Raw genomic sequence first — 14,553 nt, forward strand, 5'->3', positions numbered from 1 at the left:
GAATGAGAGGAATGTGTGAGGGACGAGTGAGGAGGGAGGTCAAGGCTCTGCAGACCAAGCGAGAGGTGACTTGGGGGCTATACGATAGAGATCTACAGACTTGTGAAGGACACACATGTCTGAGGATCAGTTGTGTATGTCTTTTCCAGTTCAAGAAGTAGGGGCCGTTAAATGAAGCCAGGAGGAGCACAATTTGGCACAGAAAGAGGGGATGGCTCTTCATGCAATGGGTAGCAGATCTGTGAAACTCCTTGCCGGAGGATTTGAAAAGTTTGCACAAAGTCTTGGAAGAGAAATCCACTGAAGTGTAGAGACGGCCTCTGCTGTGGGAAGTTCCTGAGCTGATAATAATTGGTGACTGGGGGAGTATTGGGAGGAAGTATCTGAAGTTAGTCCTGCTCTTACTCATCCCCAACCATCTGCTTATGGTCATTGTTGAGACAGGATATGGGGTAGATGGATCCTTGGTCTTATATCCACATCTGTCAGTATTTTCTCTTCCTGTTTTCCCTCTAATCAACTCCTCTCTCCCCTTAAAAATGTTTCCCTCCATTCTTTCTCGTCCCTTCCTTGTTTTCTGCCTGCACTTCCAGTCCCTCGCTCCAGTCAGCCCAGAGTTGCTCTCAGACCCCTACTTGCAGTGAAGCTGAAAACAAATCAACTTGAAAAACACAACCTCAGTGCAGCAATAGCTCTTTCATCTCCTCCGCTGATCACTGGAAAGTGGAAAGGGAGTTCCATTAGTTGTGCTTCCAGCTTATCAGCAAGACAGGGAGTATTAAGGACTGTGTAAATAGATTGGTAAAGAGTTACTCCTTTCTAGAGACAAGAGGATCCAATCCGACCAGCAAAGGAAAGAAAGGGAATTTCAGCATTATGAGAAAGAAGGTGTTGGGGATAACTGGATCTTGGAAGGCTATAGATGTGAGGTTATGTCTAGAAATTGAGTGAGCTGCTAGGAGTGGCTTGTGCATGGAAAATAACTTCTGCTAGAAGGGTCTGAACAATATCTTGGACTTTATATACAGGGAACATAGGTTGGAAACAGAAGAAATGGAGCGCAGGAGTGGACATTGTATGTAGAGGTTTCATGGTCTTTCTCTTTAGGTTTCTGACTGCTCAGCCAAATCAGAAAACACCTCTTCCTTTCAGTACTATAGACTATTAAAACCACACACTTTTTTCCCCTGAAAGAAATTCTAGGTGTTTGTGGAAACCTCATGCTTTGAGTGATAATTCTGTAGGTGCAGCCAACATCCAGCTCCTCTGTGGAAGACATGGCTGTTGCTTTCAGACAGAGAAAGTGGAGGCTGAGTCACAGTGACTGCATGGGAGATGAGAGTGATTACAGTCTAGCAAAGGAGGGAAAGGAGATGGACAAGAAGGAAGGAAGGAAGGAAGGATTGGCTGAAATACGATGGTATTGTGTGTCCATGAAGAATGCTAAGCAGTGTGAAGTGGGAAATTGAGGATCAAGAAGCAAAATATAATTATCTGATAAGAAACTCAAGGTGAGAAAATTTCAGGTCACCTCAGGATGTACAAACACCTGAAAAATTACTTTTAAATGCTTTATGTTCCCTAATGAGCAGGAGTCTCAAGTACTGGCAAAGAAGTTGGAAGCAAACTGTGGGTTTTGGTGACCCTCAGCCTCAGGCATTTGCCTTTTTTGCTGTGAGTAGCTGGTGTTGCGGGGTGTTCAGGTGTGCAGTAGAAGTGATTTTTTTACTGTGGAAATGTGAGCATGAGCTGATGAAGGGTTGAAAGGTGGAATAGGTAAGACTGCTGTTGATCTTACTGCTTCCTTTGAGATAGTTCGGGTCAATCATCTTTCTGTGGTAGCATACTGGAATAGTTCAGGGCAAGCCACGTTTGGGAAGGATGAATGTGAAAGGGAAACACAATCCATTTGTCTGGTTGCATGTAGATAATAGCAAGAAAGGCAGCGTGCATCTGTCAAGCACTTTCTTTTCCCATGGCAATAGGCAACAAAGCCATGAATGCCACATACCCTACTGGTTTCAAAGACACTCACCAGGAGGATGAGGCATTCAGGACATCGGGCATCTCCCCTAGAGATTGTGCTTTCCCTCCGAGTATCTCCCCTCAGTGGGGACACAGAGCATCCTACAAAACAGAAGACAACTCAATCCTCACTCTGGCAACTGAGAAGTTCACCAGGGCCCCAACCCAGCCTAAGGCATGGAGGCCACTGAGAAATTCTCCAGCCACGCTGCAGCTTGTCAGTGAATAACTTCTCAGCACAGCTAATACTGTCCTTGGTCAAAAGTTGCTCCCGCGCCGGAAACGGAGGTTGAGGAGCGGCAATGGAGAGTTGCTGCTCTTTGAGAGTCATGAGCGTGTCTGAAGTGAGATGGGCTGGTGACGTCCCATCTACTCTTGGTGGGCAAGTGTTGACACTGCAGTGGGAAGCAGTAGGGACCAGTGGCAGTGAGAGCAAAGATGCGAATAAGACACGCACCAGAGGAACTTGCACCACTTTCACCAGGATTTCTTGTTTGGCATTCCTTACTAAGCTCCTAAATAAATCTAAATAAACAAACTACAATATATGATGTAAAATGTATCCGGCTCCTACCATTTGTAGGAGATTTCCTCCTAGGCCCACTAACACGTGTATCAGGGAAGGTGCTTGGGATGAACTCCCAGCTGGCTGCAGCTTTGCCACCAAATGCACTGGGGCTGGCATTTCAACCTCTAACTGATTGTTTTTGACCTAGAGCAGGAATGCTTGGACCATAGCTCCTTAGAATCATAGAATTGCATCCACAGCCAAAGCTCGTGGAGCGTGCTGGCGAGGGGCCAGCACACGTTCTCCCCCTCCACCCCCATAAAGCACGTTTCACAACCTGTACATGCTCCCTGCTACTATTTTCCCTGCTCTGTTTCCTGCCTCAAGTTGACTCAATATTCCCCAGGACACGTGGCTACGCCAGCCCCGTGCTACCAATTGCACGGCGCTGGATGCTGAGGCACGGAGCAGGTGAGGCAATGCCATTCAGATTTTTTTTTGATAACTTCCAAGTGGAAAACAGTTTCTATATATTCTTTACAATTCCAGGAATTTCCAGAGTTCCTGTCTTAAAGTTAGTGTCGTCACCATCGCCTCTTGAAAGGCGTGAGTCAGCCCAACTTGGATTTGTAATAACATTGCCCCGATGCTGCTAGGGATTGATTGCTGCCCTAAAAAAAAGGATAGATGCTGAGAAAAATACTGTGCCTGCCATTAATCACTCTCAAAAATGGTCACTGTCAGTGACAGGATGGTTTCCTCTTGCTCCTAGTACTGGTGCAATTGCCAAATACTACCTCAGTAAATAAGAGTGTGATTGAGGCTGCCAGTGGCTTTGCCAAGAGAAATGCTTAGAGAATTAAATGGGATGTTACATGAGGGAAAGGTTGCAATGGCCTCTGGCATCACACGGAAGGGTTTGGGAGGGAGTAGCTGAGAAGGTGAGGAGACAGAAGAAGAAGATTTTTCCAAATTATATGGGGATCGAGGCTGCTCTTCTGGTATTTGTCACCGTACTACTTGAACTGCAAACTGCAGAACTGTCTCCAGGATGGGGAAGAAGATGTGTCTGGACAAGCTGGGTCTAGGGCTTTCGTTTAGGACTGTCTGTGATACAGAGGGTCAAATCCATCCTGTGAATAATTAGATGAATCCCTTACTTCAGCTCCTATGCTCTGCTATAAATCACTGGGGTGACCGCAAAACCACTTTTCTTCTGAGACCAGTGGTTTCATAGGCAGGACTTTAGCTTGGAGCGGGTTTGTAGTTTGATTTCAGCAAAATACATCAAGATGACATGAAGTACACTCTTACCCTGGAAACTTTTCCCCGTCGATAGTTATAAATATACCACGCTATTGTGCTTGGCATGCTGTATGCTAATAGAGGTGAGGGCTCTGAAACTCATTAGGAAAGGGAGCGGGCTGCGGAGCGGAGTGAGGACAGTGTGAAGCTAAGGTTGATAACCACGGCCTTGTCCAGAATAGGCCATGGGAGTTTTCTTATCTCACTTTGGCAGGAGGTGCTGCTAGCTTCCTGTGCGAAATCAGGAGCATATGCTGCTTTCCTCTTGTTGTTTGGCTTCCTCCGCTACACAAGACGGTTCCCAGCACTGTGATTATCTTTGCATCTTCAAACATGGCACACTCTGCTTCCTCAAGGGCTTGATGTATTCTTGAGAAGCGGGCTGGCTCCCCTCCCCCAGGCCACTTCTCCGGGGCCCCCGCCGGTGCCAGCTCTGCACATCACAGACCTTTTCCTAAAGCTGAACTGACTTCTGGTTGCATAAACCACCCCCAGCCCTTCCAAAGAAGCGTAAATCCCCAAAGCTAAGGGCGGCGAGCAGGTCCGCTGGCGAAGCTCGCCCCGCGCAGCTGCCGGCTTCCCCCGCGCTGGGCTTCTCTCGGAGAATTCTACGGAATTCTCCCGTAGGAGAGTTAACGGCTTCTGCTGTTAGGAAGGAATAGCCGATTTGCCGGGCTCTCGACACGAAGGACGAAGCGTGCCTGCGGGCGCGTGGGTGCAGGCAAACGCGCATGCGAGCACGCACGCAGGCACACGGGAAAAAAACAACTCGGGGGGTGAGAAACTTGATTACTCGGCTTCTCCCAGCACTCGACTAAGACAACAGAGTCTGATTACCTTGCTCTGAGATTACCTAATGTTTATAAACATACATTTGCACACCTCCCCCTGCCCAGCACTTATTATATAGGATCTCCACACGTGCCTAGTCTCACCCACAAAGTGGGGACGTGGAAGGATCTGCAGGGAAACAGGTGTAAGAAGTGCTTAGAAGTGTGCTGGCGGATTATCAGCTTGTTTATCAATCTCTGTGCACACTGTGTGCTTTTTCATTAACCTGGCAGTAACCCTGCTGTAAGCTTTGCTGGAGATGAAAAGCAACGCGGCTCATCCCACAACAAAACATTTCAGGAATTCACGCGCTCAGGAGATAGGAGGAGTAAGATTCAGATACCCCAAATTCAGTGGGATTTCCCTGCAAACACAGGCAGTTCTTGCTACAAACAGGATACCTTTGCTATTTTACCAAGTGGATAGTTTGAAGTAACTTGTAATTTCTTTACAAAGCAGAAAAATATGTAGCTGATGTTATCTGAGGACACACACAATGAAACATCGATTGAATTAATGGGAAGATGATTGTGTATTTTAATTCCAGCCAGAGTAAATTTTTACATTTTCATTTTTCTCTCTTTCTTTCCAAGCATCTGCACTTTACACAAACATTTGGTTTGATGACTACATCTAAGTTCAGCAGAGCCTTTTCTCTTTCTGTTACAAAATGCCTGTCGTTAGAAGCTGAAGTTAGGTTAGGAGGCAGGTCTCTTAATTACTCCCATTTGTTCCCCATCTCTACCTGATGCTGCTGGCTTAAGCAGTGGCTTCACGTGGCACCGCTGGCAGCAGCAAGGGGCAGGATGACTGAGTACTAACCTGAGTACTAACCTGAGTACTAACCTGAGTAACCAGCTCCGGAGACTGGAGGTGGCTCGTGTGCTGTCCCTAAGCCGTGTTAGTGTATTTGAGGTTAAAGTGAGACCGTTTGGCAGCTGAGGAGGGAAAGCATCTGGTTCTGCATCCAAAGGGATGAGTCTGAGTCTTGTCCTAGACTTTGCCTGGCAGCCACACTGCAACCGATTCGTAAATGTTTGCTGATCCAGCAGACCGTGGAGCCGAAGCGATGCGTATGACAGTACTCGCATCTCCAGCTGTGTACCGTGGGCTGTTGGATAATGTATTCTCAGCTTGATTGTGACTCCTTTTTCTCCTTCTTTTTTTATTAAAACCATGGACAACAGCTATTAGATGTATTCGATTTTCTACTATAATTGCATTAATATTGTAATTGGTAGTTTGGAGATAGTATGGTATGTGAAGTCAGTAGAGTTCACATATATGCCTCCAGGGCTAATATTTCATCTAGGCTTTTACATGTGATTTTCTTGTTATTGGGATGTTATTGTAATTATGATGGTGGTTTGTATTATGGTATTAATGAGTAATCAGCACCTCATTGTGCTAAGCGTCAACAAAGACATAACGCTGTCCTCATCCATAAGACATTGCAACCTAAATATATACAGTCTTTTTTTGAGGAATTATGAGAAAGACTATAATAATAACTAAGCCTGGGGGCTCCAGAGCTGCAAGAAAGGAGACTGGAGATACCTTTCAGAGATGCACAAGCAGTTTCTGAATATGCATAATACCTTCTTTCTGTCCTTTACCAAAGTAAGTGTCTCTGTAAGGACTTTTATAGTAGAGAGCACAATTTTTCAGCATTGTAACAAAGAAATATAAATTAATTCTGTGGGGAAAGGAAAAAAAAATTTAAAAATTACTTTTTAGTACGGGTGAAATGAGATTTTGGGGTCCCTGTCTTCCTGGACAGAGATTGCTCAAATATCCAGTCACAAGAATGTGCCTTTGATGATGCCTGTTTGTGTGCCTACAGTACTGGCATCACTAAATAAGTTCTGATATCTGCTATGGCATGAAAATGTTATCAGCTTGCCAACATTATCATGTCTTCTGTGTTCTAGCCTTGTTACAGAACCAGACTTCTTAAAGCATTAAATGTGCAAAGTAAATGATATCTACATTTCTGAGTAATTTTTAACCATTTTTTTCCCCCCATCTGAATGCATCAGTTGTCTTAATGCAGCTGTCTTTCATCCACTCTGGCGTCAACAATCATGTATCAGAAGTTGGCTTTTAAACCAGAGTCTGGTTGTGTAGATACGGCTTTCTTGCCATGCTATTGCTCCCTGTCCTGTCTCCATGCATGAATGACCATGGTCGGCTCCTGTTTTCTGGCTTTTTCAGCTCACTGAGCCTCTCGATGCACATTAAGAAATTTGGGCAGACAATCGTCTGTCTGTGCTAATGATTATAGCCCAAGTTAGTTTACATATCATCATTTCTTTAAGCTGTAATACCTGCTAAGACACTGGCCGGTTTTACGCAAAGCTACACAATTAAAAACAAGCACGTAAAGTTAGCGTACCATTGATATTATAAACAACACAAAGTTGAAGCAAACTGCACAGTTAGCTGAAGGGAAATGAACCTCATTCCTTGGTCAGGATTGCATCACATGCCATTACCCAGTCACTGGGCTTTAAAGGTCATTTCTCCAAACAACTGATATACATGTCAGAACTATTTGATTACAGATACTACAGTCATTATCTTTCAAATCCATGGAAGATCAAAGGAACATATCGTATTTGAAAGAGCTTGACCCTGCTGAAGGGTTAAGCTCTACTGATGAATCTGGAATTGAACAAGCAACAACTAAATTTTGGATGAAAAGCAAAACTAGATATCCCCACAGAAGACTAGGGACAGACAGCATTAAAAATGCATTCCAATGTGTTTATTTCCATGTGTATCAAATTAGGCTTTGGGAAACAAATTAGCTCTACCATGACCACACCTGAATGTTCTGATTACAAGCCAATTTGTTGCATAAGGCAAAAATATTTTTTCCCTGAGATTTCCATTCATTAACATGACTTGGAATTTTTTTTCAGATTAAATGAACATTTAAACCCCTTTGGCAATTAGGTATAGTTTTGTTTAACTTTGTTTTGCTAATTTGCAGGATTATGGTTATTTTTATTGTGTCTTGTAATCATTGAACCCCACTATTGATATTTTGCCATTTTGTAAACTGAACTCAAGAAAACATTCAGACATGAGGACTTGCATCATTTTTCATGGTAACAAAAAGAACCTGCACATAGCGCAACAGCATCCAATACATTAGGGAATGAATCTTGAAACAAATATGACTTGGCTTGAATTCAAGGCTGAAAATAATATGAACTCATGTTTGAAGCTGAGCCTGAACCATGACAATGGCTGCAAACAGGAGCATTGGAAATAGGATGTTGGTCTTGCACAGCCCTATAATTAGGCTCTGACTGTAAATTCTGACCTCCCAGTCCACAGTGGGTTAAATGTTAACACTGATTCCAGAGAGCTAATATTCAAGGAGGGGCTGTAGAAGTGGATCCAATCATCAGGCTCCAAACCTCAAGGTTTAATTAAAAGTAACTATACTTGCCTGGTCATCACAGCACCTGCAGTTTCCCTGACTGATCACTGTTTCCAAAAGAATTGCTTTGTCTTATGGGTTGAATGTTTCAGTCTATCACCAAAAAAAATTTTCAATTTTTGTTGTCTTCAGGCATGGCTTTTGCTCTTATACCGAAGGATCTTTCGTCCTGAAAGCTGGCAGCAGCATAGGAAACAGGATCCAGAGCATCACTGAGAGAACGGCTGTAATAGAGGGCAAAAATAAGGTATGATTCCTAGGAGCAGATAACCTTTCTGTATGACAGCATGTGTTGAAAAAGCACTGTAAGATGCTATCGAGGTAACAGTGAAGAAGCCAGTATTTTTATATTGTTTAGATTTGAAGAGTTGCATATGTGCAAATAACTTTCATACCTGGTATTTATCTGCTGAGATGTAGAGATGTACTTATTTCTGCATGCAGTCATATTAAGGTAAGTGACATGCCAAGAGAGCGTATCAGTGGGATTCACCATATCTGCTCTCGTAGAGCTGGTCTGTAGTATCTTGGGGCACCTCAGAAGCACAGAGGCAGGGTTCCAGGCCATCTTTACTTCATTTTGTGACATTGCACAATTTCCTGTTGGTTTTTTTTTCTATGATGATGTGAATTAAACAATTTACTCTCATTAGAGACTTTATTCACAGATGTAGTCCTAGATTATTAGATGACCAGGTCTTTTCTTGCAATAAAAATTTTATAGGGCCAAATGAATCCAGATTACAGGAGGAAAGTTTAAGAGAGATCTCAGTCAGAGACAGCATGGTGGGATTCATCCCAAGTGGCATTAACTGTCTAAATGTTAAGTGTCTAGTCCAAGTCAAGCATCCCTTTATGGGCCATGGGGAGATGCAGGCACTTCTGAAGGACGAGTAAGCCTGTAGTCTGTTGGTGTCTAATGTGGGAGAGAAAGCCAATGAGATTAACTTGCCCAGGGCCATGGAGGATTGTTTATCAGTCAGCTAAAACCTTCAAATCAGGATGTTTTACTGAAGGGTGCCCTAGATCAGCTGCACTTCCCTGGGTTAGACATGAGACTGATTTGGTGGGGTTGGGTAGCCCGTGCTACAGAGGAGCTCAGGTGAAGATGCACGATGCCATGCCACTGTGACAGCATCTGGTCTCACAGGTAGTTCAGTTTGTGGCTGTAATGTTGGAAGAGATTATAAATTTTAAAGCCTACCTTATTCTAGGCTTGTCATTTTAAGGATACTGAAATGCTTTTTGTAATTCTGAGGGCACTGGGGATATAGATGTCCTTTCCTGGATGGCAGCCTTCAGTCTTCTGCATATGAAAATGGGTATAAACTCTAGTTATTCTCATCTTAGGGCCCTTTCACACACCACAGAATAAATAGGGCTTTGCGTGCAGCCAAGAATCAGGCCTGGGACTGCATTTTCTCCTGCTGTTGTATTATTTAGAAAGTACCACAGGTGTTCATGGCACCGTTCCAGCGCATGGGAATGGGCTGGATCCCAGTGAGGCATTTGCTCTATTTAGCTGGCCACCTCTACGTGCTTAAAGATCAAGGCAAAGATGGGAGCAAACAACTTCCTAGGGGAGACTATCGTAGGAAAGCACACGAAAAATGAGACATAAGGAGGGATTTGAAGAAGGAAAGGGAAATCATTTCAGGCATCGGAAGACACAATCTATTCCAAAGGGGGAATGATGAATAAAAGATGATAAGAACCAGTTATTTTCCAGAAGGCGTCTAGCCATGCTATGGGTGAAGTCCTACCTGCTCACAGGGTGCAGAAGGAGCTGTCTAATACCAGATGTCATTCTCCTTGTGTGCCATGCATTTTGGAGACAGCGGAAGAGGAGTGGCTGAAATGTCAGAGCAACTTCCAGTCAACAGCAAATAAATTCCTCCCTGGAGGAAGATGCTAATAATGGGTCCTTGCAGCAGACCTGCAGGTTTTGTTTGAAGTCTTTGGCAAGCAGCCCCTTTTTAAAAATGTGCCCAGAAATGAACCAAGGAATGGTCTCTCCATGTGTTGCATGGAAAGTTTTGCAGTGAAACTTAGCGGTTCTCCTTGGTATTCCTTGTCTTCGTGCTGTTTACTTCAACTAAGAAAGGTCTACCTCTGCATTGCTTTATTCCGTTCACTCCCTATGGGTAAGAGGAGGTTAGTGAAACAATCTCTTTGCTCAGCTTTTTCACAGCTTTTTGAAGGTTTCTTCATTTCTGCTGCTCTTCCGTAGCTTTTCAAGCACAGCTGGATTGCTATTATAAGTAGAAAATGCTCTCTAAGCTTGGGTTCCTGGCCAAATTGTGAGTTGCATGATTTGTGCACGCACAGCTGCTCTAGAGCATCCAGGATTTTTTTTTTTTTTCCATGGGAGTCTATAGCTTTTTACTCTTTGCAGTCAGAGTCATTCTTGGTCTCCCGGAGTAAACTCAAAAGGACACAGTTCAGACAAAACCCTTCCTCATCTGCTGGGATATTGTAAGACTGTTAATAGCGCTGAGCTCACTGAATGCAGCATGTCATCACAAGTGTCTGGCTCTGATGGACTGCTACTGTGAGCAGTTCTGCTACTGCAAACAGCTATGAACAGCTCTCTGAGGCACTTCCACATCAACGGAGTCCTGCTATCTAAACAGAGTGTCTACCCCACTTCCACATCCAAGCATAGCAAGCATGGTAAAAACAATCTCAAAGCTCAATGGAAACAACAAAGACATGGAAGACAAAGCAGTAGGAAATGGATGAAGAAACTCAAAAAGTTGCACATGGGTTAGCATGAAAGGAGAGATGGGGGTGACCACAGGATGAGATTACTGTAATCAAGGGAAGAGATGAACAAGGAATGGTCAAAAGGTTTCTTTTTTACCAATCAAGGTAGCTGTTTTCACCTTGCTTAAAGACATTGTGCCAGTTCCCCCCGTTTCCTGTATGTGCAACATCTGAGTCCCTCCAGTTTGGCTTTTCGCCATGGTAGGTTGATTGGTTGTTTGTTTGTCTGTGGTTATCAAGGTAGCCACAAGTATATTTTTAAAGTTAGAAAAACCTCAGACCCTGTGTCTGTACGGTTAAAGTAATGCAGGAAGCCTGTGCTACATTATTCTTCTGGTGACAGAGAAAACGTGAAAACAACAGTGTTTTAAGTAACATTTCCGTTGAAGCCTCTCTAAACGGACATTGAGAAACTTGCATGGTATAATGGAAGAACTTTGCAACATGAGCCGTAATACTTAGTCATAAGACAACTCTTGAAGTGATTTGATTCCCCCACCCAAAGTTTTCATTCTCATTTTGTTGGACATTTCAGTGACTTTGTACAAAGTTGGGCTGTTCTTAGGCTTATCATGTAAACAGCTCGCAGACACTCCCCTGTCATTCAGCTGCTAAACCCATCACTTTTCAGTGTTCCCAGCTAAAGCCAACTGCTATGTATAACTCAGGGCTAATACTGATTATTATTATTATTCTTAGCATGATCAGCATTCATTAAGATGTCAATCTGTGAATGACCTGCAATAATGAGGTACAAAGAGCTGGTGCATTCATTGATATCAGTACATACATATTGGGCATGTGTTCTCTTCTGTGTGTGCAGGTACACACTGGTTTATCAACAGCTTTGAAAGGAGTCACTACTCCTTGTTCAGGGGTACAAGGGACAGGGAGCTGCAGGAGAGGTAGACAAAGATCCTGAGCGTGAGGAATGTGCAGAAGAGTGCTAAGAAGGAGAGTTCAGATGAGAGAGAGTAGAAAGTGTTGGCCAAGAAGAAAGGATGATAAATCCAAGGGAAGGGGACAGTAGGCAGGAGGGCAGTTGAGTACAGGGAAAAGTTGGCAGGAGTGGGACAAACCCACCTCGTTTTGGGGAAATAACCTACTAGATCCACATTCTTGAGCACCTGAAATGGAACAGAAGGCCCCTGACTGCCCCATCCCTCTGCTGCTAGTAAATGTTGGGGTCCCACTGGCAATAACAGGTACCATGAAAGTTGGGTCTGTGCCACAGCACATGCCTTCAGGAGCTGTGTATAAAGAATAGTAATGCATGAAGTTGTGGTTTATCATTTATGTGTATGTGTGTATATATATGTGTATGGCCTTGTTTTCCACTGAATAAATACCTTACTGACACAAGTTTTTAGTGGCCCCATCCCTTGCGAGTGACAAAGCCACTTGACTTCAGGGAAAATGGAAAATAATGGCCTTGTAACAGAATTCTGCAAGATCAAACCTAGGCTCGCCCTTGTCCATCTCTGGTTTGGCTGGCAATGATGGGTCGACCTGACACATGCTGACTGTGGGTAGCATTAAAAACTGTGACCATCCAACATAAAGGTGGAGTGCTAGACAGTCAAATAGTCAATCCTTCTTGGACATGACTGATAAGGTGTGACCATGCAAAACAGGACGGGTCCAACTCTCCTGCATCTTGTCTGCCAAGCCCTAAACCTCTAGTTCTTTTCCACGTCCCCTAGTTACTGATGAGACGAGGAAGCATGTGTTGTGTCTGTTCTCAGTCCCTACACATGCCAGCTGTCTGGCCAGTACATCTGTGCCGATTGGCCATCTGGAACCCAAGGCAGAAAAGAAAGCTGTTTAGCTCACTACAACAACGTTCATTTTGATCTTTCTCCTCTACTCAACAGCTGGTTTTCCTGAAATGTATGAGATTTTACGAGCTTTGAGTTGCCTGTCAATTTTGGTTGAAATTGGGCAATAGGTTCAAAAATTACTGAGCGCGTTGGGGAGGAGAGGATACTGGCAGACAGATGGACAGACAGTGTGATCTTCCTAGGAAGCCAGGCTAAAGATAGAAGTGGGAGCGTAGCTTGCCTCTCTTTCAGCACATTGTAACGCTGGGGCCTTCTTGAGTGCTACTAGAATCGCTGTCAACACTATTAAACAGATCGCTGGGAGGTGCCAGCCCAGCCGAGCCCTTTGTGGGATTAAAACCAGCAGAACTTGGCACCTGCCTCTGCCGAGCCGCGGCTCCCTCCGGCTCCGGAAACGGATCCCCTCCGTTGGCGAGAATCGAGGGCTGCCTCGCTCTACCTATGGCCCTGGGGAGGAGGGCAGGGGGGGTCCACGGCACAGCTCTCCGGAGCATCGTCTCCACGGGAGTCAGCTGGCTGCGTTCAGACTCATGGCCTGTTAGAGCGGGACGACACGGGATGCAGAGGGAAACCGCAGCTCTGGTTGCTAAACAGCGGTGACTTGCTTTTCTGCACGTAGCCGTGTCCTGCTCTTGAAGATGTTTTGGTGTTTGCTCTGTGGTGGTCCCGAAGGTGAAGCGTGTTGCCCAGACGTTTTGCACTGATGCTCCTTGCCAACACGTGAGGCGTGCAGATCATACGTCTTTGGCATAAGCAGACCAATCCAATGGTGTGCTGCCAATATTTCAATATGTGTCTTCCTAAATAACATATAAAATAACAAATTCAAGGGGGTGAGAAGAACATATTTTCATTTATTTCTGTTTGTTTTTTTTTTTTTTTTAACAAATACATCTTCAAAGCATAACTAGGAGAGAATCAAAAATATTTGGCAGACTTGCACTAACTTGCTCAATGTTGATAGGGCAGTATTTTGCTTTTTAAATATATGGGCTGTTTGGAGAAGTCAGGACAGCAATCTCTGAAGGGAGCGTGTTTATGTCAATGTCTGCAGAGGCCTTCTAGAAAGACAACAGTCAAGTTGCCAACCTTTTCTGAAACCTCCTCTTGCTTCTCTGCCATCAGCTGGAGCAGTGGGAATCCTCTATCATCTAAGCTACTTTGAGACAAGAGAAATTCAAGCAGACCCACCAGGGGAAAGACCAGCCCACCCTGACTCCAATCACAACCATCATGCCAGTTGCTTTGCACTCTCTTCCCCTCCAGTCTTTTCGTCATCAGTTTCCACCACAAACAAATGCATAAATTCCTCTTCCACCTCTCAGGTTTTCTGCTTTACACCTCTTCTATTTGCCAGCAGAAGCAGCAGCAGTATGGGATTTACTTCCCTAGCCCCTGGCTTTGAGATGAGCCTGTAGCACAGTGCTTCAGCTGAGATGATGGGTGCAGAAAGGAGGAATCAAGGATCAAAGCTCTGGTGGTAAATGTGGTTTGTGGACAGATGACGCTCAAGATGCCGAGCATGCCAGGAAGGATTTGCCCTGTTCTGTCTGCTCATGGCAACTGGATTCAGACTTTCTGTGTATAATGTGGTTGCAAATCCAGGGCCTGAAACTTTCTGCTGTGAAGACAGATGATACAAGGCTGTGAGAATTTTTCTCTTGCTCCTTTTGCAGCAATAGCTGTATAGAGGAACTATGCAGCACAGATTGATCTCAAACAGCCATAATTGCTCAATAAACAACAACATGCCAGGCTTAGTTTTGTACACATGTCTTCTCTGGTGGGTTTTGGCTGGCATCCACAATGCAGAACACAGACTGCAC

At 44.4% G+C, this 14,553-nt stretch overlaps 1 protein-coding gene across 2 annotated transcripts in view; it reads left to right on the plus strand.

Moving 5' to 3' along the window:
* The window catches only part of FLT1 (fms related receptor tyrosine kinase 1), a 115,539-nt gene that overhangs the window by 45,707 nt on the left and 55,279 nt on the right, over positions 1-14,553 (plus strand). For both annotated transcript variants that reach the window (XM_075050666.1, XM_075050667.1), the window contains one exon: positions 8,253-8,367. In XM_075050666.1, the coding sequence (XP_074906767.1) occupies positions 8,253-8,367 (115 nt within the window). The remainder of the gene's footprint in view (positions 1-8,252; positions 8,368-14,553) is intronic.

This window comes from Buteo buteo, chromosome 18 (genome assembly GCF_964188355.1).
Source record: "Buteo buteo chromosome 18, bButBut1.hap1.1, whole genome shotgun sequence".
NCBI classification, from domain to species: domain Eukaryota; kingdom Metazoa; phylum Chordata; class Aves; order Accipitriformes; family Accipitridae; genus Buteo; species Buteo buteo.